The sequence below is a fragment of the Molothrus ater genome, chromosome 5 (genome assembly GCF_012460135.2).
Source record: "Molothrus ater isolate BHLD 08-10-18 breed brown headed cowbird chromosome 5, BPBGC_Mater_1.1, whole genome shotgun sequence".
Taxonomy (NCBI): Eukaryota; Metazoa; Chordata; class Aves; order Passeriformes; family Icteridae; genus Molothrus; species Molothrus ater.
In genome coordinates, this window is record NC_050482.2 from 59,001,564 (window position 1) to 59,029,230 (window position 27,667).

A 27,667-nucleotide genomic window follows, 5' to 3' on the forward strand; every position below is an offset into this window, starting at 1 on the left:
TTTGTACATGTGTATATACTCATACATATGCAAAAGAATAAATACAGAAACACATATATCTTAGACTAGAAAGTGAAACTTCCTGCATTTTTAAACTGCTCCCATAAGCCAGCTTAATATACAGGTATTTTTTCATATATCTATTTAAAAACTTAACACTTGCACACACTTTGGAGAAAATGGTAAGTTTCCTTTCCATCCCAGGTTAAACTCCTATGGTATTTTCCTGCTGCTCTAGTACTTCCACAGTTCTTATCTATATTTCTACATTTAACCACTTTACTTTGAATGGCTGAACACTAGAAAGTATCTTTGCATAGCATGAAGCAGCACAAACATCAAAGTCCAAGCAAAAGCAACAGATTGTGATTGTGGGTTTTTTTGCACAGACTAGTTCAAATTCTAATTTTAATTCCACTGCCAAAAGTTTAGAGCTTGAAATAAATCACTCCCTCCCCTTGAAAGGGGCTGATCGTATTTATGGCCCGTTTCAGAGTCCATGGGCCCAGGCTGAGATGAAAGGCTGGGGACAGAGCAGGGCGATGCCCCACAGCCAGTGCCACATAAGAAGAGGGTGAGGGCTCTGGCCACAGTGAGAGGAACTTCCAGATGTAGTTCCCAGCAGGGCTCAGCCCCTTTGGGTAACCTCAGATGTGTCATTCAGCCTTCCTCTGACTCAGTTCCTCAGTACTGGGGAAATAACACCACCACTGCATTACGTAGGAGTTTTGGGCAGATAGACACCTTTTGAATGAGTATTGGAATCCACACTAGAAGTGTAACTGAAATAGAGATCAGTTGCAATTCTAAAGAAATGACACAAGCGTGGGCTAGGAGGAAGGGATGAGATGTATGGTACGAACACAGGGAGCTCCCTAACACACTCAAAAGGGCTTGATCATGAACTGAAGCACAGGAGAGATGCAGTTCCTGGGTTAGGAACCCTGCTTTGTGGCAGATCCTTGGGTCCCCTCAGTGGCACTGCAGTGCCTTCACCTCCTGTTGTGAAAGAAGCACTTGCTGCATGGCTCCCATGTCCCTACTGGGGCTACTCAGTCACCCAGGAAGGGAAACCAAACACAGCAGCTTTCCTACAAATCTGGTACACCTCTGTCCATACCCTACAACTCCCCCAAAGGCAGGTGGCCCCACCTGAGTCCCCACGTTTGAACCTCTGGGCCATGCCAGGCTTTTGAACTGATGTCATGTTTTGGCACGTCAGACATGACCCAGATTCTTCTACCTAACCATGGAGCAGATGCAAGGGCAGGTCCCAACCCTGTTAGTCTGGCAAGGTCTGATAGCATCTGACACCCAGGGCTGGTGGAGCAGGGCCACGTGGGCCAGAGTGCCTCGCTGTGTGCTCTGCATCACCGCCCCACAGCAGCAGCCAGCACAGAGGGAGGCACTGCACGGCTGGTGAGAGCTGGAACAAAGTGACCTCACAGCCTGTCCCCAGCACTGAGGTTTCCTCCTGGTGCTCTGTGGCTGACCACAACCCCCCCTCACCCTCAGCACGTTTCACTTGGCAAGCCAGCAGAGGTAACAATACTCCTCTTTTTTCACAGAAGACAAAGCTGCGGAAGACACTGATTCCCATGGCAACAAAGGCAGAGAAGTGTCCCAAGTTGTGATTTGCTGTCACTATACCCACCTCGCAGGAGATAAGGACAAGTGATAGCTCTGAAAGGAACTGTTTCCATGGGACCCTTCCCAGCGAGCCCCCGCAATGACAACCAACCATCAGCCACAGCTTTGAGCATCAAACAGCTCTGACTGGAAGGGAGCAACGCTGCTTCCTGCATCTTGTGTCCTCTTGTGGGGACAGGGCTCTGCTGGCTCCCTCAGAGCCTACCTAACCCCCAACAAGCCCCACTGCTGCTTATAATCCACTTACCCAGGCAATTACACTGGGAGAGCAGCCTGCAGGGAGCCTGCTCAACTTCTCAGCTAAACATCCTCCTGGGTTTTTTAACCCACTGAGTGGTATCTTAGGCAATGGCAAGAGCTCCTCACAGAGAACACATTTGTTCTTAAGCAGCGTGGCCTATGTAAGTGCATTTCCTTCCCACACTTCCATTTATCATAGTTCTTCTCTCCCAGTCCTGCCCCTTCAGTTCCCTGGGGAAAGTCAGTGAATTTATGAAGGGACAAAGTCACCTTGAGCCTTAATCCACACCCCAGCAGAAGGAATACATCTGTCGGCAACAGCATTACAACAATGCTCACTTTGTTAGCACAGAAAATACTGTCTCCTTCTCTGGTCCTGCAGACAAGCTACCACAAAGGCAGGAGCTAAGAAAAGGTTGGGGACAAAGAAAATGGCCCTGTACATCTGAGGTCAAACAGGTAAACTGAGGTGGGACAGTGGAATCAGGAAGAGAAGAGCAAAGAAAAGACTCCACAAACTTGTGATAAACCCTCCAAAACAACTCCCGGCTCCCTGTCTGCATAAGAAGTGAAGGCAGTTGAGAAAATTGTGCTCAATAAAGTTGGAGAAGACAGGCAGAGATCCTCATTCAACTGAGAGCAAAACAGCAACCAAAGCAAGTGACAAAGTAGTGTGGAACCAGGTACATAAGGCAGTTGGGATTTTACCATCTGGGAGCAAAGGACAGATTCCCTCACAACCAGGCTGGCACGCAGCTTGCTGGAGCCATTGCTCCGTGTTCCCCTTTCTCCTTCCCTCAGGGAAACCAGCCCTGGTGCCACCTGAGCACATAGGACCAAAACAGAGCTCTAAAATGGGCCTGGGAGCTCAAGAGATACAGAGACAAAGCTCTCTGCAGCAGAGGCTGTCCCAGCCCTGCACAAGCAGTGCCCGGACGTTTTGGGGGTGTGGGCTGGTTCCCAAGTCCCTGATGCTGCTACAGGACTGCTCCCACAGGCAGGGCTCCCACCTTTGTGCCCATCCCCATGGAACAGCTCCTTTGCACTCAACAGGAGCAAGCACAGCTGCTTGTTGCCATCTGCCCTTCCTGTTGCCATGACTTGATTATCAGTCCTGGGATGAACCTGCTACTGACTGGAAGAACTGAAATTTTACTATTCCCAGAAGGATGCAGGAGTTACAGCAGAGAGGCAAGGAGGCTGAAGAAGAGGTAAGTGGATAGCTGAGCCAGTCCCAATGAAACTGCTGCCTCTCAAACACTCCCATCCTGCTGGCTGGATAGTGCAGTGGGCTGAAACCCAATTGCTTTGTCATCTTTGGCACTTGCTGCAGGCAAGCACCAGCTTTTGTCAGCCCAACATCCTTTTCTCTGCCATGCACCCTAGAGCAGATGAGTGAGTTTCTAGAAACGGGTCCCAGCTGACAAACAGGGAAAAGAGTGAGGACATGGGTGTTGTGGTGCAGGAGTTCTCTGAGCTAGTGTTGGAATCCAAGAGCCCAGAGAAATCAACCCATCCTAAATCCCCAATACTCTGCTAGCTGCATTATAAAGAAGATTTAATTAGCACATGTAAGTAATCTCCTCCTTAGCAGTGTCATTCCACTGGTACACTCTGAATTCTATTGCTACTTATGTGGCCCTCAAGGACAAGAGGTGGTGTTGTGTGGATTTCCTTTGCTTCACAACAGGGGAAGAAGAACAAAACTACAGAGACTTCACCAACTCACCTGGAAGTCCTCCAACTGCCATCAGCCACTTCAAAATGGATTCCCAAACAAAATAGATTGTCCCCAAATAGCTTACCTGGAATTCTCTATTCTCAGCAGCAGTTTTTCTTCTCCTGGCAGCAGTGTTAAACTTTACAAGGGAGTAAAAAATCTTGCCCTCTGCTCCAGGAGTAGATTCCAGCTTGCCTATTGCACCTGCATGCTGTCACAGCCCTGGTCAAAGGAGACATTCCAAGAGAACCTCCTGGATCCAAATGCACAGAAATACCAGTCACCAGTGCAGGAGAACCAAAAGAAATGTTCCCAGTAATTGCCTAAATTCATCTTTGTACTAAGTATTGTTCTAAGCAACTCTAATTTAGAGAGACTTCAATAGAATCACAGAATGGTTTGAGTTAGAAAGGACCTTAATGCTCATCTAGTTCCAACCCTTCCTTCCATAAGCAGGGACACTTTCCACTTGACCAGGTTGCTCAGAGCCCATCCAAGCTGGGCTTAAATACTTCCAGGGATGGGGGATGCTTTCATGGGCGTGTACATGGCACAGGGAGCCCCAGTCCAGCCTGATACAGCGTCCTCAGAGCTTGTATTTACAGGCTCCTGCAAGTGGGAGGCTGTTTACTAAAAGGATTAGATAAGGCTTGACAAAGCAGGAAGGTGGGCATGCTGTGCCTTAGAAAACTTCTGCAATACAGAACCCAAAACATCCCTGTAGGCAATTCCAGTTAGAAAAGAACCTAAAAAAGAAGAAGGGGGGAGAAATTGCAAACCGGTTTGGCAGAGCACTTTGGCCACAGCTGGATAGAGGATTAAATGACAGGAGAGTGACCAAAGAGCAGTGTGTCCAAGCCATTCCTGAGCAGCCATTGCTTGTACTGGAGAGGTCTGTGGGACTATCTCAAAATGCTTTCTCCTTCTATCTCTGAGAGAAAACCCCTAAAGCATGCTGCTGCTCCTCTCACTCTCCTGCAGAAGGGAAAGCTGCTCTCCTGCGTTTGGTGGGGACAAGCAGCTCATGTGCTCTGTAAGGCTGCCCAGTACTTAGAGCAGAAGGTCAATTCTCCCTGCTTTGGAGAGCACAGTGGTACCTACTAGGCAGACATCCATACCTTTTGGGCTCCAGACTTCCAAGGAAACCAGGACACAGCAGCACTGCTTCTAGGGCATCTATTGCAAGGCCCTTCCTTGACACAGACAAGGTGTCATGGGGCTGAAGCACACCTTTTCTTTATGTATCAGTTGGTCAGTCTGCCACACCTGGCATTCAGTCTGAAACAGAGATCAGTTCCTTATGCATTTCTTTTGCACTTCTGAAGTTAAGCAATTCCTACTCTTTTGTTTGCCCACACATTACACTCTGGAGATCAGTCACAGTGGTGGTGATGGGGTTTGCTACTGTCAGCATTTTCAGATGCTCAAGCAAAGCTCTACTCCTTCCTCAGAGTGCTTCCAGAGTAGGCTGGGAAGATCCTGATGAGTAGGTGGGGAAAAAAAGTGACAGAAAAGGGGTAAAAACATGAACTGTTAGTTTCCTTGAGGAATAGCATGATAGCACCACCCAACTACTTGGGGTTGAGAGACCAGAACATGCAGGCACAGGAGTTTCTCCAGTGGTCTGGTATTGTGCTCGATTCAGAATTTATTATAAACTATAAAACACAAACACAATTACCAAGTCCCCCACTGTGTCCATTTAAACACAGCTAAGCAAAGACATGGATTCATGTTTAATGGAATGAGCCACAGGAGAGAAGGCACAGCAGGGCCACAGCCACATGGCACATTTAATTCCAAGGGAAGAACACCTGACTTCTACATGCAGATCAACAAAGAAACAAATTAATAAAACCAAGTATACAGTCCAGTTCCTGTAGGACCATTAGTTACACCATACCTCTGTTAGGAGACTCTCACAAAACTTCCTGTGAGCCTGATCAGGAAGAGGGCCAAACTGCAGCCCTGGAACATGGTCCCCTTTTAGGCTGGGATGAGGGTTTCGTTTCAGCATTAGTCAGGGCTCAGGTCTTCACAGCAGCTGAGTGAAAAGCAGCTGCTAGAGCCAGACCTGTGAGGAGGAGGAAGGGAGGAAGAGGAGGATGCTCAGCAGAACCACACCAGGGAGAGTGGAATAAAGCACACGGAAGGACAAGCCCAGATCAAGTCAAAGAATGTTTATTTATGTGAGGTCAGTTCAGCCATGACCAGATCGAAAACCTTTCTCCCTCAGAGCACCCTGGAGAAACACACAGAACTGCAAACTCAGGACAAGCACAGCAGCAATCCCCAGGCCCTGGGCACACCTCACTCACTGGGGGTGGTCCCAAAGCACCACGTGCTCGGATGCAGCGGCTGGGAGGCCCGGGCTTGGCGCTCCATCACTGCTGACACTTCTCAAGAGGGGACAGAGCTGTTTACAGGAAGCCATTTGTTACAGGGGCCGGCCTTCTCCTCCCCCTCGACCCCAGCAACGTCCCTTTCCCACCCCACCTTTCATCAGAAGCTTATCTGCTGCCCAGAGAGGCAGCCAAAAAGTTCATCCAGGTTGGAATTTGAAACCAGAGATTCTCAGATGTTGTGGCTCAGGCAATGGTGCCACGATCCATTTGAGAACTAAATTTCAGGGAGTTTTCATTCTATTTGTACAGGGACTAATGAGTAGCTTGGGATGTGAACACTAACCCCAGGGCATAATTCTCAGAACAGGATGATAGATTCTCAGTCTCCTGCTCTAATTATACAGGCAAAAATTGGAATGGGAATGAGAAGAGTCAAGAACAGGACTCAGGCCCCATATCAGCTTAATGGCATCATTTTCCCAAGCACTGAAATACTTTGAGGGTCAACAAAAAAATGCAACAATCACCTCCAACCAAAAAAAAAGACTCAAAAAAAAATAATGGGGCAACTGAGTTCCACATTAAGCAAAGCTGTGCATGGAGACATAACTACAGAAGCAGCAACCACCAAGCAACCGTTCAAAACTGTAAAACAGTAAGGCACTAATGATGTTCATCAACACATGACTAAAAATTGACATTCATCAATTAAAAAATAAAAAATAACATCAATGCACATTTTGAAAAGGCAACTGTTCCCATTAAAAAAGTTTCAAATTCTCAGCTCCAACTTTTGCTGCTCCCCACCTCCATCCAGGCACTGACTAGTTAGACAGAGTGTTGCTCACAAGTTCTGCAGGTTAACACAGACCAATTACAATGAAACATCTCAAAGCATAACCAGAAAGCAGTTTTTTGAGAAGTTACTCAGTGATCCCATTAAGATCAGCAATAAATGTTAGAGCTGTCAGTTGGTCACCCCACTTACCAGAGTACTGCAAAGCACTCAAACACCACCACAGCAAGCACAGCCACTTGTTTTTAGTGCTTGCAGGCAGACTTGCATCTATCTTTCCCTTCAAGGTACAACTTAAGCTTCCAAACCCTGGAGCTTGAGGTCCCCTATGCAGCCATAGCCACAGGAGCATGAGGGGAAACAGCAGCATTAATGCTAATGGAGTAGCATTAATGAATTGCTCATTAATGCTACTCCACGAGTACACTTCAGCCCCTCTCTGAGAGCTGCCAGGTCCCTTAAATTCCTTTAATTCCATTCTGATCCTGCTTTGCTAGAGATAGGCAATTGCCCAAGGAGTATGAAGTCAGTGACACCAGTTTCCTTCAGAAGGTCACCTCACACCCATTTTGGTCAGTATTGGTCAGGTTCAATAAACAAAGTAGTGAAAGTGTTTGTGTCCCATTACTGATCCCTGAAGCCATTCAAGGATCCTTTAGACACAAAGGACCTATTAAGGCTTATTTCAGAGATTACATAAAGTATTGCACACTATTTGTCTGCTTCAACAGTTTAAAAAATGAAATCTCATTTCTCAGAGATTAGTAACATTATTAAAAATGTTAAAAACAAATACAGAGGTAACTTCTTCATGTGACTCTACTGGAATATGTAACAGTTAATAGATGGGGGGTAACAGAGGTCCATCTGTGCAGAGATTTAGCAACAGCAGTTTTTAAACAACTGGACAGCATAAATCCCAATTAATTGTTTTTGCCCATTCTAAAAACTAAGGTGATCTGAAATTTAGGACTATCCATGAACTGCACTGTATGATTTCACCAGCACAAAAGAGCATCGAGATTCATTGCAAGACAGCCTCCCAAAAACTGTCAGTTTCAAAGAGCTGACTTTGGTCAGCAATCCAGAAATAAATAAGAAAAGGTATAGGAATGAGACACCCAACAGAAGACCCTGGTGTGACTGCTGGAAGGGTCTGGGAGGCTGGGACAATCCATCAGTCCCTTGGATTGTCTGGCTTAGGTCAGCAGCTCCATGACACAGGTGGTCTCAGGTATTTGGTGCTTCATGACTGAGCTCACCACAGGCAAGTCAACCAAGTCTTGTAGAGTTGTTTTGAATCAGTCCAAACCTGGAGGATGTAACAAACAAGTCTCCCAGAGTTCTGCTGAGTGTCCCAGCTGTCAGTTGCACACAGCAGTCCAGGCAGAGGGAGTAGAAGTCACTCTGCCAGCATTTGCAGGCGCCGCTCATGCAGCAGCAGCCTGATCTCCCTCACTATCAGGGGTGAAATGAACAGGATTGTGGAACTCGTCTGTGGAAAGAAGCAAATCCAGGACGATTAGAGCAACCAGAGCTGCAGTCCCCCTTGCTCAATGTGCATCCAAGGCCATCCCAGGAAGACACAGGCTTAGAGAAGCAGTGACAGAGTGGCACAGCAGAGGAAGGGCTGAGCTTGCAGGAAAGCTCATACAATTTCAGCTGGCACGATCACCTTTTCATAAGGATGAGCTCTCCAGCTCCTCAGGGACCTTGCTCCTCACCACCTCTGCTGGTTACCAAAGTGGCCTTCTCCCTTGCCAGCACAGAGGCAGAGACATCTCCTGGCACTTCCAGCAGAGAAGACCAAGTAAATTGTGCAGTGTTCACCACTGTGGTGATGCTGAGGACATCAGGGCCTCAACAGCTCTCTGCCCCAGCAGCAAAACAGGGCCAAGGCATTTTCAGTTTTGTTTCAGTACCCTCACCACTCTTTCCACTAATCTTCAAAACCTAACAAACAAGCAGCTTAACTTCAGCTCTCTGAAAATATTAGGAACTATGTACCATGGAGATGCAGGAGGGAGAAATCCCGCCTTGGAAGTCAGGTGGTATTTGATTTAGGAAATGCATACAGGTTTTTTTGGGCAAGTACTTTTGTGTCTCTGCTAGAATCTCAGTTCCTGTTGGGTAACATGACTTTAAAAGATGCAAAATGAACTCATTTGACTTAGACAACCTGAGGCAAAGCCACACCACTGACCACTTTGAGAACGGTATCAGAAGTCACAGTTCTCATGTTCCCACAAAAACATCCCATGGCAAATTGAGCTTCAACAAAGAATTTTCTAAAAAGGTGATTTCTTACCATTAGAATGAAGAAATAGAAAACCCACATCCATCCCAGGTTCTCCTGGATCAAAGACACTAGATACTAAACAGAAAGGAAAAAAAAAATATTATTCAAACTGGGAAGATAAACACGACTTTCAGGCATCATACTTTCATTTTCTAGACTTTGTGGGCTGTTGGCACTCCACACAGAGCTGATCACAAAATCTTCCAACTGATCTTTTCCTGTCAGAAGGGATGACTCAGGACAGCAGCCTTTTTCTGTACAAAACCCACAGTTTCAGCAAAGCAGAGACACCACCCCGAAGCTTTACAGTAACTAAGAACAGCACAAAGACAGAAATGAACTACAGTTTCAAAGGGTGACAAATTGACTCTGCTGAATACGAGGTTTTTGCACGGAACACTGGGACATAAGTGGATCTAAGTACTCTCAGAAGAACTAAAAGCTCTAGAATGGGTTATAAATTACACAGGACATTTTCAAGAGCTGTGCCACCAGTAACTGCTTAACCCTTCATCTAGCCAAGACACTTGAGACTACACTCTGTTCTGAGTTGCATCCTGGCTCAACTGGGCAGCCGGGCCAGACAAGAAAATCTATCTCTTATTAGCAGATTTATACTCAGATATTGCACAGGGGCCTCCTTCTTCACCACTGGGTATATCAGAACAGGATGTGAATTTCCAACATGCTCATTGTGCATTTACTGTCACTCACACACCCCCGGAATGACGTCGTGCTTGTCTCTGCTGGAATAAATGCAGTGTTGGAAGGGGAGGCAGGTGGAATCTCTCAGAAGCAAAGACCCATTTTTTATGATGATGTGAGTTTGGATGGTATGTGTGTGGGAAGACAAAAACACTGAGATGATGCCAGAAGGTCACTGAGTGTAACAGTGCACTGATATTTGTCCTCAAAGCACTTGTAATTTTCCATGTTCAGAGATAAGCAGCATCTATTCTACAAAACAGTGACTGAATGATTGTATTTATCAGGCAGTCAATGGCAAGCACAAACCCAAAGCTCTTTCTAGAAAAGAAACTCACAAGCCTCGTCTGCATCCTTGGTATTTTACCACCACTGGAGGATGCCTGGAGAAACACTGGCTCCAATCTCTCTACTAAATCCTCCCCAAAGCACCACTGTGTTCTTTCACGTAGCTAACACTTGTATTTGAGAAGAAAACATCCCCAGTGGGCACACTGTCACTTCCTCCTCTGCAACACTCCACTTCTCAGACTGTAAGGACTACTGGAGCAAGTGGAGCTGGGTTAAAAAGGTGTAAAAGACATCCACAGATAAAAAGAGAAAGCACAAATAAGAGCAAATTTTAAATCACTTCATATACACTGTAACATTCATAATAAGTATTCCAATTTTACTCAGTTACAGAGATACACTTTTCTGTAAGAGAAGGTTTGCCTATCACTTCAAAACAAAAAAAAAAAAAAAAAAACAAAAAACCAAACTTCAAAAAGCTTTGCAAAGTGTGAAAAAAGTATTTTGAAGTTCAGGATATGAAAGTCTGTAAAATTCACTTGAATTACCAAAGTGCCTTAACATTAGCACTGTGAATACTTAGTTTAGTTCTTAATTACATTGTTTCCACTGGAAACTTTGTTAAAACAGACATGTTCCCCTGTTTGATTCTAAAGTAATTATTTTTAAAAAACCCCAACCCTCTTTTTCTCCCCCAACACAAATTCAGATTGAGGAATGCACTAACATCTATAACCACAACAGACACTTTTCCTCCTTCCCCAGACCTCTCTTTTCCTTGGCAGCCTCACCTGGCCCACGGCAGCACCAATACTGCCTGTTCCATCCACAATTCCTGTGACTGTTGCCAGAGCCTCGCTGCTGCCTTTCACCAGATCCTGACGCCCCAGGTCAGCAGAAATTGCAGAACTGATCATGTTAGAAGGGCCTCCGATGAAAAATCCTGAAAGTGACAAGAAAACAGCCTTGGTGCAAAACAATACTCACAAAGATTCTCAACAAAACATCTTCAAAACACAGATTTTCTACCATGAAAGCTCAGGACAAGAATTAAGTCCAGGGACAGTGCTCAGAGACAAACTGCAGGTAAACGATACCTGAAACACACAGTCATGGAACACCCTGAATATCTGGAGTAGTCACACAGAAATAGCTAACAAGAACATTTTAATTAGCATGGACACCCATGCTACAGCCTCAGTCTCCAGGGGTTCATGGAAGAGATGGAAGGCAAAAAAAATACCCACAACAACAGGACAGAGAGCTCTGAAATAAGAGTGTTTGGAAATAAAGGCTCTATTCATGCAGGCCTAATTCCATAACACAGCACAGTATGTGTGGCAGCACAAAAAGCTTGTGACCTCTCCCAGCACAGAGGGTATTTTGGATTCTGACAAACACCCTCAAGTTTGAGCTGCAGCTCATGACTCTGCCATATCCCCACTTCCTCAGATACCAGATCATTGCTAGGTATTTTGGCATAAATCCACCTCCATCACACTGAGCCAAGACAGATCCCCTCAGTTCCAGGCCATGATTCTACACAGTCTATATTCTATACCTCCCTCTGTAAGGCAGTTTTCCTACAGCTGTTTTCCAAAAGTAACAGAAACTGGGGCCCAATTTTAACTCTTTCTGCAAAACCAGCAGAGATGGCAGCACACACAAACATCTTACCACCACCTGGCTGGTGTTACTGATTGTTCTGCAATGAATTTACATTTCTACCAGCATAACAGTGGATTTTGAGGAGTTACCTGTAATTGCCATGATCACAGCATTGATGGGTTTGCTGTTTGGGGAACCTGCAAGAGAAAGACCAGGTGAGTGTAAATAAAACTTGAATGGTAAGAGAATCCTTCATTTATCTCTCTGGAGAAGTCAGACTCAGCTCAAACTCTCATCACAAAGTATTCAGCACTTGAATCAGCTCTTTGATTCTTCCTACATTTTCCAAAACACAAATTCCTCCTTACAAAGCCATGTCTGAACACCTACAGGTTCCCCTTGCCTTTCCAGCAGCATGTGCACATGCTGCTAGTTTTCCACTACAGCCCCTCAGTGCCTCTCAGACAGTTTTCCCTGGTATCTCACCTCCAGGCATCACCTGAATTCCTCACTCCCTTCCCCTCAGGGCCCACACATGGTGAGTTACTGCACCAGGCAAGGTGCACCCTCTTCATATATTCTCAGGCCATTATCCCTCTTATGGGCACAATAAGATTTCCTGGCTTGGCTGATGGAAGCTGAATTATCACACTGCAGGAACTTTGGATCACCTGAGGCTTCTGTATCTGCCCAGACAGCAGCACATTTTCAGCTAAATACAAGACATCTGGGGCTCTGGCTGTTCTGCTACCTAGTCACAAACTTCAAACTTCATCAGCAATAATTTCATGTTTATTTCCAATTCACTTTTTAAAGCAATGAGTTAACACAAGAGCCTACAAAAACTCCACCAAACCCAATCCTTGCTATTCAATGATAATAACTTATTGACCTTACTTCAAGACCATCTGAGTAAGCCTGCATAATTCCAAAAGCCACTGTTCATTTCCAGATCCGGCAGAAATTTCTGCCCACAGATCTCAAAGTGCTCTATAAAAGTCTGTCTGGACCACCATCCCATTTTGGAGGAACACACAGAGAAGTGAAATGGCATCCCAGTGAGTTAAATCATTCTGTACCACAGGACATTGTCTGAAAACACAAACCTGTCATCCCTAGAAGTGCTTCATAGATGTTCCACAGAAATTACATATTCCCATCTCCTTACACTGTTTTCCCAAGATTCCTTTCAAAAACTGGACACCAAAAACTATATCTATCATAAAAGAGGCAGAAACTCTCCAATTTCACCACTTTCAGAAGTAGTGAAGTCTAAGAGCTTCTCCAGTCTCTGAGTAGTGAATATATACTGCAGCACACATCTGTCCCCAGATTCTCTTTCCTCATAGTATAGGGATGCACCTGAGACTTCTTGCTCTGCCAACTATGGTGTTGACATAATGACAATGCCAAAAATCTCATTGACACTGGAAAAGGATCAGTACCAGAAGGATCAGTGCCATAACTCACCACTACAGGGAAATCCAGCCACTCAGAGAATTCATTTCCACCCAATTAACCAGAGAACAGATTTCTTTCTGTGCAGTGCCACACTTGAGCAAAATAGACCAAAAGGCCCCATTCTGATCCAGAAGCAGTCTGAAGACCAGAAAACCTAATGAGAACAGGCTGTGCTCTGGTTCTCTCCAGGAGGTACTGAAGGAGCCTCTCATCCCTGTGCAGCACACGAGTACTCACGGCTGTATCCAAAGAGAGAGCCCACAGCAAAGAGCAGGCTCACTGCCAGCACGGGGGCTCTCTTCTGCAGCACATCAGAAATCAAGCCCTGGATGGTCCCACCTGGTAAAAAAGAAGTTTCACTGTCAGGCTCAGGATGCTGACACCTTGAACAAAGCTTGTTTCACTGAGTGCAGTGGCCTCCTCATCAATACACATTCCCTCTAAAATCCTGAGCTAAGCCTCCTGCCCTTACTGCCCTGGACACAGAGACAACAGTAAATTTAAGTCTCAGATAAAGCAGAGAAAACTACTCATACTGATTTACTGGGAGTTTATTGCTTCTTTTATTTTCTGGCATGCCACTAGCCAATGCTCCTACTTTCCTTCCTCTTCCCCTACAGAATCACCACAGCTCTAGGACCACCACGACCCTGGATTAAGCAAGCTGAATGCTTTGACTGGCTCCTTTATCTAAAAGTGCAAGAAAAGGCAGCTCTTTCTCACAGGGAAAACATTATCAACACAGGGGCCCTCACATTCTCTGCTGTCTCACCTACTTAGGGCAGGTGCAACTGAATGCAACAAATGCCAAAGGCCAATAAAAATCACTTTATGTACCATTGGTACCTCTGCAGGAACTGCTCTGCTGGTAAAAGTCAGAATGCTGAGAAAGCCTAGTGCAGAAAATGCCACAGAGGCAAAACCAGACCCTGAATGGACCCAAACAAGATGTCTATTAAAGCTAACTGGACAAGGGAATAAAACTAGAACCGGAGGACAGGAGAGTGGAAGTCTAAACACATATACAGAATGTACTCTTGATTCTGGAGGAACCAGGTCAGGTTTTGCAGCCAGCAGAAATAAAAGCAATTAGGTTTAATTTCTGAATGTAACACAGCTGGTGCCTGCTCTCCTGAGATCTGCAAAGAGTCTGTCCTTAGAAAGACAGGACAGACAGGACAGTACAGAATCCACCAAGTCCAGATCTAAATCATCCCCAAGGGTACCTGTCAGAAAGGAAGTAGCAAGCAGGGGCCCCATTTGGTACATAGAACTTTTCTTATATGTTAACTCTAATATGTTAACTCTTGAGGGGGTCATATACTTTGTGTTCAAGGAAAAAAACATAAGCCAAGCAGCCACAAACAAACTTAGACTTTTCCCACATTAAGTGACCAGCTAGATCCCACTGAACACAACTGCTCTGGCTGCATTCACTGTCTCTCATTCTCAGACACTGGGGAGGCAGCTGCAAGAAGGTGTCACTCCCCTGCTCACTCACCTATGATTCCTCCCACATCATACCAGATTGAGAGCTGGTCAGCTTCTGCTTCTTTCCATCCAAAGTTGCTGCTGAGGTAGAAGGGCAGCCAGAAGAAGAATGAGTAATTCACCAGCTTCAAGCAGGCATAGGCCAAGGAGTACTGGAACAAAGAGGGTCAGCGAGCAGTTAGCACTTGAGAAATGCAAGCAGCATTTCTGCTTATTTCCATAAAGCTCTGTATCCAGCTAAAGCTTTCAGAGGAAAGCACTTCTGAATTTCAGGTAAGAAGGCAGCATCATGAAAGTTTAATGCTGAACATCAAAGGGAACCCAGGAATACAAAAATCATTGTCAAAAAGGTTATTTTTTTATCACTGAATGCAATGGGTTAATGCACTTTCAGTGTAATCTTGAGAGGAAATGACACTAGGCTTCAAAAAAAATGAAGAAAATCTAATTCACTTTCTGAAGAGAGCCAGCCATGTGACACAAAACAAGCTTGAGATTTAGTCATCTGTTCATCATGCTGAGAAAAGTTATGTGAAGTGGTTCCTCTGTGCTAGCTTGTGCTGCTCAGAAGGCTCATCTGCTTACAGCACCAGAAGAGAAAGTTTCACTCATAATCCCCAGGCAGGTATTCCAGGACATGGGATGAAAGGTTTGCCCAAAGCTGAGCACAGGCTTCCACACCCAACAGCTGAGACAACTTTCTTTTGGTTGCTGGGCTCAGTTTGTCCTTAGCTAGCAGATCCCCACCTACAGAGCCTTCATGTGTGTGGCAAAGATTAGTTCTCAGGGGCTGCTGGCCCAGCATGCAGAGGGACAGGTCACCCTACTTCAGTAAAGACAGCAGTTCAAGGAATTCATTGGAAAAGGCAAACTAGGATGAAGACGTTAAAGCACAGCCTTTGAGGCTCTGTGCATATGGACACTTGACTTTGAATTTCAAAAAGCACATCTTTTATATATATTAAATTCCACAAAATCACCTCTTCTGAATTTATATTATTTTAATAGATACAGACTTCTAAGCTGTATTACTAATGCTTTTTCACTCTTACAGGACACAAACTAATTTCCACCATAAATGGAAGACATGGGGATGTTTGGTAGGGTTCTCCTGCTTCTGGGTGTGAAAAGTACACTGTACAAAGTGATATTTATTACAACTCACTAAGAAACTGTCTACCAGATTGTCTGAGTGATTAAACATTGAATTCCTAGAGGCTCAGGGGAAAGCTGTCTGTGCTAAAACTCTTCCACTGTATCACTCAGCAGGAGATGAGAGGAGCTACAGAAAAAATATGTCAAATGAATTATTTGTAGAATCTTGACAAGGCTTTGGAGATTCTCTCAGTATTTGGTCTCTCACCAATCTGACATGGTACCCCTGTTTGGATGGGCACTCAGTTGACATCAGATAAACTCCAACTCAGAGGTGCTCAGGTTGCCGGATTAGAGCCTGGAATGTGTCCCCAAAACCCGAAGTTCAAGGCAAGCAACCTCAGCTGCTGCCATCTCCTTTTGCTCAGGCCAGTGAAAAAAGTCACAGATCAACTGAGGCAGACACCATCACTAACATTTTGTGTGAGGCATTTATCCAGAGTAGGAAAGAACTCAAGATGGGTTTGCTTTCTTTTGCCATCCCTCAACTGCAGCCTTAACAACAGGACTGTGGTTGTCCTGCACTCAGCACACTGACAATGCCCCCATCCCTTCCAGATTTTCTGTTGCCTTAATCACAGCAGCCAACTGCTTTGCTCAATAAGGGTACCTGACAACACTGCCCATTCAGTAGTTCTGCTCCATGGCAAATCCAGGCAGTTCCCACTGCTCTGCTGAGCAGCCACTGTGCCCCCTTTCTTGTACTGGTTCTAGTATTCAGGGGGCACACAGAATGTATGTCCTGCTGCAGAAGGTTAACCCTGTTTTTAAATGACAGGTTAACTGTTCAGCTGAACATGAATTGGGCAACACTGCTGATACAGAAGCACAAGTTTTCAAGGGACAGGACAAGGATACGTGGAAACTGCGTCATCAGGCCTTGTTTCCTGTTGCTCATAAAACACCCTGCACACTTTGCCAGATGTTACATCATGCTGATTCAGGCTTTTCAGGCCAGCTTTCTGCTTTAAGATAACTGAAAAACTCCAAATCTCAGAATCAGTGCCACAGAGCTCTCTCTGTGTGATGCTCAGTTAGGAGTGAGAACCCCACTCCTCAGGGCAGGCTCACCAAGGAAGCATCCTACAGCCACCTTTGGCCATGGCCTCCCTTGCAAATTCACAGCAGGAAGGGCAGGATCTCTGCTGCACTTCACTGGCCCATTACATGCACTCCATGAAGCAGGATGGGAAGAGCAACACACAGCACACATCCAGACAGCATCATCCATGTACACAAGGATAGCAGGCCCAACCCCAACATTTTAACAGCATGAGACATCAGATGCCAACTACTACAACGTATGGTCAGCATATTAACAATGATGTGTACAAATCCTGACAACACAAAAAGACAGCTTTTTGTTCAACAGTTAAGTCAGCTCTTACTTAAGAATCTGCATCCTCACCAGTACTACACCAGGAAGGCAACAAGCCTGGAAGAAGCCAATGGCCTTGGGCTGGTTGTCATTGTCAGTTGCTTGAATGGAGTAATTCTGGTCATCATCATCTACATCATCATTGCCCATTAGGGGTCTGTTGGCATCTTCTTCCACACTGGCTTCATCTTCATCTGCTCCAAGCTCAGGGAGGCCTAAGTTTTACAAGGAATAAGCGACAGGAAAAACAGACCACAGCCTGTTCACCCTCTCCCCACTCTAAAGCTATGCTCACTTCTTTTAAGCAATTCTAGCTTCCAGCAGTTCCCTTGCTCTCCCATACCTCCATCCTCCTGTGGCTTAGAAACTCTTCTAGATGGTGTTCTGCAGTGCCGCCAGTTTCTACCCTTTGTCTTCTAGGGCTCTTGAAAGTACTGTGTGATCCTGGCGTCGCTTTGTCTGCTCTGAGTGTCTGGCCATTAGTTGGAAGACACAACAAATTAGTGCACTTCCCCCCCTTATTGAGGGCTTGGGATCCTCAGCCTGGCCCTGGGTGCCACCTCCCTCAAGTGTGGAGGCTGAGAGCAGCAGCAGGGCCTCAGACACCTGCTGCTGTTAATGCCTCTGCTGGAATGGAAGGCCTGGGAACTGCATTGTGCTTCCTGGGATGCAGAGCACTCTTACGAGCACACTTTATGGCAGCTTTAGAGCTCCCAACTTTACAGCTTTTGCAGGTACCTGGGAAACCTCCTCCATAGCCCTGTCAAAGCCCCAAAGTTCTTTTGTTTCCCTGTTGCACTCTGACTTGCCTACCACCTCCTCAGAGAAGAAACACATCCAACCCAAAAGTTATTTATCTGGCTGTGGGAGACCTGCAGACCAAAGTTACTTTCCCTTCCTATTGCACACTTAAGGCTTGCCATAGTTTTCTCCTACAATAGCCAGTTATCAGTTTGCCTGCTGTTTCTTTAACAAACACTGATGTTTCAGGTGAAGAAAAACTGATAATTAGGATAATTAGGCATATGCTAGTGGAGATGTTAGAGCCAGGCTGTTTTACTTTGCTTTAAAAAACATCCAGACCCTATTCATGTGACACATGGCAACATATAGTGTGATCTTGGCAAGTAAAGCATTTGCTCCATTGAATGCACTAAGGTGCAGCACCATTTGCTAAGAGCCCTGAGGATAAATGCTGTCAGAATGAGCAGTACTCCATGGGAAGCTGCAGATCTGCTCTCCTGAAGGGACTGAAATAGCACAGCTCTTCCACTCACCCACTTCCTTCGGCGACGTCAGGAGCCCGAAGAACACAATGACTCCTCCAGCAAACTGCACAGAGGCCGTCACCAGGAAAGCATACTGAGCAGAAATAAATAAAACATTCTTTTTTAAAGCACTTTCAGTCACAGACACCTCCCTTTCTAATGAGGGTTTCTTTATATTCCAACTTCATGAGGGAGCAAACACAGCTGCAACAACCCAGATTGCATCCATGACACCTGGAAACAAGTGATCTCTGCATCCCCTGAACAGACTGGGTCCCATCTAGGCTTATCTGTACTGACAGCAGTGAGGAAGGAGCTGAGCCAACACAACCAGAGATCCAGCTCTATTGGAAGGGACTGCTCAAAGAAGAGTCAAGCACCAAATTCAGACAAGGTTGCTCAGAGCCTTGATCAATCAGATTCTTGAAATCCTCCAAAGGCAGATCCTCCAGGGTCTGTCCCATTGTTCCAGTGCCCAACATACATCATAGGAAAATGGTTTTCCAAACATCCAAATGGAACCATCCCTGCTTCACTTTACACTCACTGCTTTTTTGCTCTCTCAAAGTGCAGTCCTGGAAAGAGTCTGGCTCTGATTTCTCAGCAAACTTCTGCCAGGCTTTGAAAGGCTGCTCTTGGTGCTCTAAGCCTTCTCATGTCCAGAGTGACCAGCTCAGCTCTGCCAGCCTCCTCAGAGGCCCCATGCTATGAGATATGCTGGGTCACTCCCATTCCCTATGCTCAGCTGTCCACTGCCACACGACAGCCTGGCCTCTTCCCAGGCACAGCAGCTATGTCTCCATGCCCTTCCAGCTCCAGGGACTCCAGTCAACTCAGAACCTGTGATGGGTGACTCTGAAGAGCACTTGAAGCCACCCAAATCAGAAGAAGGTATAATGTGACACTAGAGTTCCTTAATAACATCAGTCCCTTTTACAGAGGAGTCTTGGGCTCATTTCTCCCAGCTTGGAAGAGTCGGGAAAGGAAAAGCCTTTCTATTCTGCCTCCACAGAATTCAGGAAGATGAAGTTGGATACATGAGGCTGTTACCTCTCAAAGACAGGATAAAAAAACAGTGCCCTGCCCCATTCAGACATGCAGGTGTAGCTAGAAGCCAGGCAGCAATACCTACCTCATAGCCATACTTGAGAACACAGGAGGCAAGGAATGCTCCAAGGATATTTCCCACAGATGCACAGGCACTCCAGAGTCCAAAGACAAAACCTCTCCTGCAGAAGGGAAAGAAGATTTGAAGCAGACAATGCAAGGACAGATGACATTAAGAACAAGACAAAAACAAAACATTCAAGTGAACTTTAACTTCTGAATAAAGTTACACCATTTTCCCTTCCACTTCAAAGGAGCTCAAAGTTCACTTAAAACACATAACAGCTTGGAGGTGCCAAATAGATAAGCCAGAAACCCTGAAACATCTGTGTTAAAGGAGAGTGAGCTGGAAACAAGGTTACAAACTATGACTAGAGCTCCTCTGCAATACCCCAAAGTGAGAGTAGAACCTAGCATGACTCAGTTGTCATTAGCCTCTTTAAGCAGATAGAAACAGGTTTTTCAGTGGTAGGAAAATTAAAGTTCAGTCACTCTGCACTATGGGATTTTTGAAGTTTGAACCTATGCTTTTAACACACAGCTGTGTTCACACCAGGCTGTTCTGTGGCTCCACAAAAAAAGTGAAAGAGAATGTAACAAGTAAGGCATATTTCATCCTACCTAATTTTAATTATGATCTAACAGTTGGCCTTTCTGGTTTGAGCATTTCAGCTCAATCTGTTACTCAGCATGTCGGATAAGTGAGTCACTGAAGAAAACTCAACTTACCCAGCTTTTCCAAACCAATTTCCCATGACAGCAACCACACAGGGCCAGCCAGTGGACTGCAGCAAGCCATTCACAACCCAGAGACAGCAGTAGAACCACTTGTTGTAGAAATGCAACCATTCTGTGAGTGTGCCAAATGAGAACACCTAGAGGAGAGCAGGGGGGAAACAGAGAAGACAACCTGAGGCTACTGCTCAGTAGGAGCAGTAAGACGAGCAGGAGTGGGGTCCTAAAAAAAGGAACAAGCTTTCAGGGAGCTGTGCAGGGGCCAGGGCAGAGGCCAGGCTGGTGTAATTTGAGACACACACAGCACAGGGCTCACAGCACCCTCTGCTGAGCCAGCACAGCTCTGACTCCAGACAAACGTGCTGTCATGGCACTTCCTCTCCAAAAGACTTTTGCCTCCCCAAACAGCACAGTTATAACAGGAGAATAGAAGGAAGACACAAATAGTTTCAATGCCAACACTAAAAATACAGTAGTCTCTTGATCTGCTGTTGTACTGACATGCTAATCCCTGAGGCTCTCTGCAAACACAGAGCACTCACGGGTCATGTATCCTCACCAAATTTAACACAAATACTACAGCCAGCTCTCAAATTACCAAGTGCTCTAACCCAAAATAAACACACATTGTCGCACAGGGTGCTTGATGCACACTTCAGTCATGTGTCTGCAGAGCCCAACAGGCCACAGTGGAGTTTGTAGCCACTGGTAAAACAAACACTCCACACATTTTACCACTACTTTAATAACCAGAAAACCACGAGATAAAACTGATTTACACTTATCTGAAGTGGCTTGAAATTTAACACAAAGCAGCTTTTATTTTAAGCAGACATTTTTTTTTGACACATACTTTCCTGGCAATTTTATAAAATAAATAAATGACTGCCTGGTATTGTTAGGATGTCCTTTAAAGAACAGAGCAAAGATTGTGTTTGGAAGCAAAAGCCTCAATAACAACATACATGGTCTAAGAGATGAAGTTATACTACAAAACAGTCCCCCAAAGCCCAAATACACTAATCTTGAACAAAAGCTGTTCTTTAAGTCTCTAGACAGTGTCTCAAACTCAGGAATTTCCTTCTGACACAGCGTCCAGAGCTAGACATTGCAGGAAGGGGAGAGTCATCTATGCCCCACACTTTAGACCGTGCAGTTCATGCATCCAGCACGAAGTTAGAGCTGCAGGCTTTGAGACCACTGAGGTACAGCTACAGCTCATGAGCAGATTCACACAGAAACACAGCCTCTTCTCCCCTACAGCAAAACCCTATCCAGAAACCCTGAGGCAGATTTTTAAATCCCACTACTATGTTCCAACTTACCACCAGAGCAGAGGAGCACATGCCAAAAGACAAAACCCAGCGTAAATTCAGGCGGTCCCCAACTATGCCGCTGACAAAGAGACCCTGAGAACAAACCACAGCATTAAATAAAGCCAGAGGATCTGCACCTTACAGCTGTAAGAATTAAAACCACATAGAAAGGCCATACTAATCCAAACACTGCTGTAACATCAACATACAGTTTGATTCTAACCACTTCTCCTGCCACCAAAGAAACCCTGCTTGTGGCTGCTCATTACATTTCTTGTTCATAAGAATTCAGCTGGGAACTCTTGGAGAGACAGAACTAGTCCTCCCCAGTGACAGGGTGTAAGAAATTCTGAAGAGATAGTATTTCCCTTGTGTTTGTTAACAAGCATCTTCACATGGCTGACAGGCATGGGCAGAACTAACAGAAACTGAAAGAGCTTTGCCTCTGAACTAAGCTTTTTATTGTGGGTGTGATCTTCCCAACAAGAGTCAACCAAAGCTGAGCAGTTTGGGGTTAGTTTTACTCACCACAGCATAGGAAAACAAAAAGATGGTGTCTAATGTTCCCAGGAATAGAGTTGCTTCTTCTGCATTTTGAAATAAATGGCTGCTGTTCCAGAGCTACAGAGGGAAAATTTGGACAGGTAAATGGGGAGAGGCATAGCTCATTCTACTCTTTTTCAATGGAAACCCCAGCTCCAAAGCAGAACAGCATCTGGCCCAAGCAAGCTCCCATTTCTCCAACACTTTAGTTATCAAATCAGGAACAATTCTGGCATTATCTTCTGGCAGAAAATGTCCACTGACACTTTGCTTCACTTCTAAAATGCAAGCTAGTAAACCAGAAGTGAGAAATGCTCCTTTCACCTGGATCAAGACAAATGAGTGGCAAAACAAACCCTACTTCTAACAAGCATGCAACTGTTAGACAGCTTCTTACTCTGAAACACTGATGAGCATTTTAATGAATAATACAATAAAGGCATATTCTGTTTTACGTGCAGCATCTCTTCTGTACTTCTCTTGCTGTCTTCACTAAATGAATAATTCCCTTAAAGTATTTGTGGCAGCAGCCAAAATAAGAAATGACAGAAAACAAACAAAAAAGAAAGCATACAAAAGCAACAAGGGGAAGAAATAGACTGGTTGGAAACTATTTACAACAAACTCCAGTCATCAGTAATGTTGTTGGGTTTTGTGCTTACCCTGAGTTTCACTTTAGTTTCAATATGATCAAAAAAAGGGAAAAAGTTTCACTTGTCCCCAAAGAAAGATTAGTGACATCAGATAAAAAAAATAGCAAGCTTTGAGGATAATTTGAAGAATTAATGAAGTGAATCAGAACAAAGTTTTCTTCCCTTCCCACCACGCCTCCATCAGAAAACAAACAAACCCAACCCAAGCCCAACCTACAGATGTGCCTAACTCAAATATCACAGTTTCAGCTTGATTCTACCTCTCCAGGAGAACATCCTGTACAGAGAACACTAATCACACATCCACTTAGTTTAACATAAATTGATAACTAAAGGGTCAGATTGACCATTTTTCTTGATCAGACACATGCATCTCAACATCCAGTAAGAGATGCATGTGTCTAACCAAGAAAACCATCTAAACACCAAACCATCTATATATTAAACAAAAAAATCAAAACAGTTTCCAAAATATACTAGTTGTTTGAATGCTAGTTAAGGAACTAAATATGAACACCTTGCATTTTGTTTCAATATCCCTGAGATGCTCACTCCTTTTGGCCATACTATAAAATCCTGAACACATTACAAGCCAAATGTACTGTTTTCACTTATCACAAGAAGTCAGCATTTGTCATCCTTCTATTCCTTCTGTCAAACATTCAAATAACCAATGATTTCTAATGCAGGCAATGCTCCAGCAGCTGACTTGGAACTCCCAACCCTAATAGATCTCATGGCCTGTGACCAAGATTTTGATGTGAGATTTCTTCCATTTCTCAAAAGCACCAGGACAAAGCATTACAAAAAAAAAAAAAAAGCCCTAAAAACTCCATGGTAGGAACCAGGAGGTAGTTCTTGCCTTCCCATTTGTGAGAACCAACCAGTTTAAAACTTCCTTTCCTGCAAGCAAGCACTGCTTTAACTGAAACCAGGATTTCACAGACAAGGGGTACTGGATGTTCAGCATGGAAACCAGGCCTTTCAGATGCAAGATAAAATGTCATCAATTTAGGATAACAGCTAGCACTGTCAGACAGCTCTCTTCTCTCCTAGTCTCTCCTAGCTCAGCCCACTGGCAGCTGCCCACCTTTCCTAGCACTCCCTTCTCCCTGGTGTCCTTACCTCATACGGCTGGAGCTCGGGGGCCGTGCTGTTTCGGGGGGAGGGAGTCCACTGGCTGGAAATGCTGACTTTGACATTACTGAATGTTTTTCTGGAGGCATGGAGCAGCGAATAACTGCCAGGAAACACACAGACACAGGTTGGCCCAATCTCCTCTGGAGAAAGCGTGGAAATACAAATCTCTGAGCACTCAGCCTACCTGAAGAAGGTCAGCAGGAACACAACAATATGATGGTGGGTGCAGTGGGACACCAGGCCTCTGTTGGCAGGCTGCCTCCGTAAGCCTCCAGGCACAGCCATGCTCTGTTCCTGGCAGCCCTAGCCCTGCTCCTGCCTTGGCCACGAGGGCTGGATGGTGATTAAGTCATTCTTCTTCTCCCTTAAACAGAAGAAGATGGGAAGGGAGGAGAAGAGAAAACCAATTTGAATTAAAACATGTGTATGAAGTACAGCTCAAATCCAGATAGAACAACTCCATGCCATGCCTTTCCAAGTTGTTTCACACCACTACCCATTCATCACTTGTACATTCCTCAGTAACTTCTATGGCTTAAGGTGTCTTGTCATTCCCATTCTCCCAGTACCCTCATGGCACTTCTTTTTTGGTTCTCTCCTAGCAGATGCCTCTTCAGTGCCCAGGACCAAAGGAACACTCCCCTGATCTACCAGTTTCCAGCATTCTCCCATTACAGACCATTGTGCACCATTTACACACACGGTGCACTACAGAGTGACCATAAATAAGAGCTTTCTGCTGCTACCTGGCTGGACACACTCAGGTGATGAAGCCACAAGAGCAGTATTTGGCTATGGCTGGAGAAGGGTTTGAGATCTGACTGCCTCATTAAGATGTTGTTGAAGGAATATGCCCAAGAGTGGACTTGCATAGATGGAAGAAGGGAAGTAGCTGTGAGGACAGTGCTGAAATCCAACAGCTGGAATCCTTTCCTGTTTATTCTCAAGCCTGACATTACAGCTCCAGCAGTCCCTAACTCATCAGTACAGCACAGAACAAGTCACACCTTCCTGTCCCTACAGGGCATGGGTGTAGGGCATGGGTGACACCTGCCTCAACCTCAAGAGAACCAGGAACTGTCAGTACTGAGGGAAGGCCATCACAGACACACAGTTTCCTCATGCTGCTCCATGTCACACCACTCCCCAATGCCCCAGCTGTGCTGGCATGGCCAAGGGATGATGTTTGCTAACAGGTTTTGGGAAACAGCCCCACTGGGCAGTGAGAGGATGAATCTCTCTCCACACATTTCAGAAGACGTGGCAACACCACAAACATTCTGAATGCTGAGGAGAGGTAAACTGAAGCACCTCCCCTGTTCCCCCAGAGGATCAGCACTGAAACAAGACAGAATATAATGCCTTTGAGTCCTTTTGTATCCACAGGTGCTGTTTGTAATTATTTGCACATCTGACAGAAGTCTTTCCAAGTTCAGCTTCATAACCTCACCTGGATAAAGTAGAAGTCATTGCCCAGACAGTCTCTCATCCAAATTTCTGTGGCTGAAAACTCTTAATTTCACACAGACTTTCTATTCCTCCTTTGAAAGCTTTCATCAAGACACCTTCCACTGCAGGCAGTCTCCCTTCCCTGTTCTCCCAGTGGTGACACATGCCTGACCAACAGCAATATCCAGCTACTGCTGGATATGTGAACCACTGTGGAAACTGACATCACATCTGACCTCCAAAAACAGAGTGTGGCACGGAGATCCTCTGAGTAACAGGGACCCAGCTACGACAGCTTTGAGACACCAGAGTCACATTTACCCTACACCACACCTGCACACATTCTCATCCAGGGCAAATGCAGTGAGTCTGTACAAGACCTGGCACCATCTGTCTCCACAGAGCCCAGGAGCTCTTGGGCCACACTGCTGCTGCTCCAGCTGGCACACAGCACCTCCTGTCTAGACTGCTTGGGTTCACACAGAGGAAAAAAAAGTGCCTACAACTGGAGCTGTGGGAAGGCCAGACTAGCCCTGAAGAGGCAACTTTGCAAGCAGTCTTGATACTCCCTTGACTTGAGGTCCCAGCACCAGTGAATGAAGACTCAGCACCCACACAAGCAGCACAGTGCAGCAGTAACCCTACAGCCCTACAGCCCAGGGCTGTCCCCACACAAGCTGCACTGAGAAGGGAAGCCAAGGCACTCCAGTTTCACAGCTCCACCATCCTTACAGGCCCGTGAGCCACACGGTCTGCTGGTCAAACACAAAAGGTTCCTTGGCTCTCCCTCCCCTCCCACCAGGCAGATAACAGAGCTGTCCCCAGGAAAGCAAAACACTGCCAGTTGTGCAATGCTGTGGGGAAAAGTTCCTTCCTTGGGTAATCAGTTTGCAGCCCAAAGCACAAGATTTACTACTTGCTTCATGTCAACACATGCAAACATAGATCTTATTTGTCCAAGATACTGAGTCCTTTTAAAGCTAAGACCTGGTTTGACCTTAAAGTCACCTGATTTTTTTTAAACAGCATTTGCTATCGAAACAATCTGTTCCTCAGAGCTCCCCAATCTCAGGTCTTCCTTCTAGAAGGCTTTTTGGCACAGGACACTTTCACAGCATAGAGATAACCACGAAAGATTTTGTTTTCCCTCTATTTTCATCCTGCCCTTTCTATATTCAAAACTAGCATTCTTCCTAGGCTAGAAAAGTCTGCAACCAGTTTTTTCTTTAAAGTTAGTCTAATTATTGTGAGAACACCACTGTAACTTTGTGGTGGAGGAAGAGCAAAAGCTCAGCAGCAGGATGACCCATGGAACTCAAGGCAGTGAAGCACATGCCTTTAAGAAAGGAAGAGGAGTGCTTTTAGAGTGTTAGACTGCCTCATATAACTATTCAGCACTATTTACCTACAGCCAGCCGGTATTCTGAGTAAGCTTTTGATAGGCTTCCACCCTTATTTGTTAAGCTCTTCTCTGTGTTCTGCCTTATCCTTTCACTTAAAGGCTAAATAAGACACCTTAAGTTCAAAATAAACACCCTTAATACTACCCTACTGCCCTCCAAAGCCGGCAGGAAAGCACAGCCTTAACATTCCAAAGTGCAGAACAAACGAAAGGATGTTTTCTTCAAAATAATAATAATGTTAAAAAACAATTAAAACCCCATCAAAACCCAAACCAACAACCCCCCACACCCCTATGCCATTTTTCCAAAGAGACAGAAGAACAGCGGCACAGCCGCAAACCCACCCAGTGCCCTCGGCAGCCGGCACAAGCAGACCGTGTGTCACCGCGGATGCCCGGCCGGGTGCTCTCCGGGAGGAAGGACAAGGGGCTGCCCCGAGCACCCCAATGCTCCGAGAGCGCTCCGGGCTGCCGGGGAGGCCCGGGCCGCGCTCCCGCCCCGGGCACGGCAGCCCAGCCCAGCCCAGCCCAGCCCAGCCCGAGGAGGGGGCGAGGAGGAGGAAGCGGCTCCCTCCGGGCTCTGTGGCCACGTCCTCGGCGGGGCGGGGAGCGGAGCCGAGCAGGAAACGCAGGGCAGGGCAGGGCAGGGCCCGCTCCGCCACCGCCGCCGCCTCACGCCCCGGGGAGCCGCCCGGCCCCGCGTTCCGTGCCCGGCCCCGCGTTCCGTGCGCGGCGCCCAGCGTGGCCGGAGGAAGTCGGCGGGAGGAGGCGGCCCTTCCGGGCGGTCCCGCGGAGCGGCGGGAGCTGTAGTCCGGCCGCAGCCGCCGCCGGGGCCCTGCCTGCCCCCTGCGCGGGGCGGGAGCGAGCGGCCCGGCCCCTGCCCGGCCCCTGCGCGGCCCGGCCGAGCCCGGGGCG

General features: G+C 46.0%; 1 protein-coding gene across 1 annotated transcript; it reads right to left on the reverse strand.

The window, feature by feature from the left end:
- Positions 1 to 5,775: 5,775 nt before the first annotated feature.
- On the reverse strand, positions 5,776 to 27,499 carry SLC37A3 (solute carrier family 37 member 3). The gene is made up of 15 exons (XM_036405033.2): positions 27,098 to 27,499; positions 24,086 to 24,265; positions 23,887 to 24,001; positions 22,094 to 22,186; positions 21,575 to 21,658; positions 20,244 to 20,389; positions 19,540 to 19,636; positions 18,417 to 18,501; positions 17,170 to 17,354; positions 14,617 to 14,758; positions 13,353 to 13,454; positions 11,804 to 11,851; positions 10,838 to 10,989; positions 9,060 to 9,125; positions 5,776 to 8,246 (listed from the first exon to the last, which is right to left on the reverse strand). Exons 2-15 carry the CDS (start codon positions 24,184 to 24,186, stop codon positions 8,154 to 8,156), a joined length of 1,509 nt encoding a protein of 502 aa, XP_036260926.1. The 5' UTR covers positions 24,187 to 24,265; positions 27,098 to 27,499; the 3' UTR covers positions 5,776 to 8,153.
- Between the last annotated feature and the right edge of the window lie 168 nt (positions 27,500 to 27,667).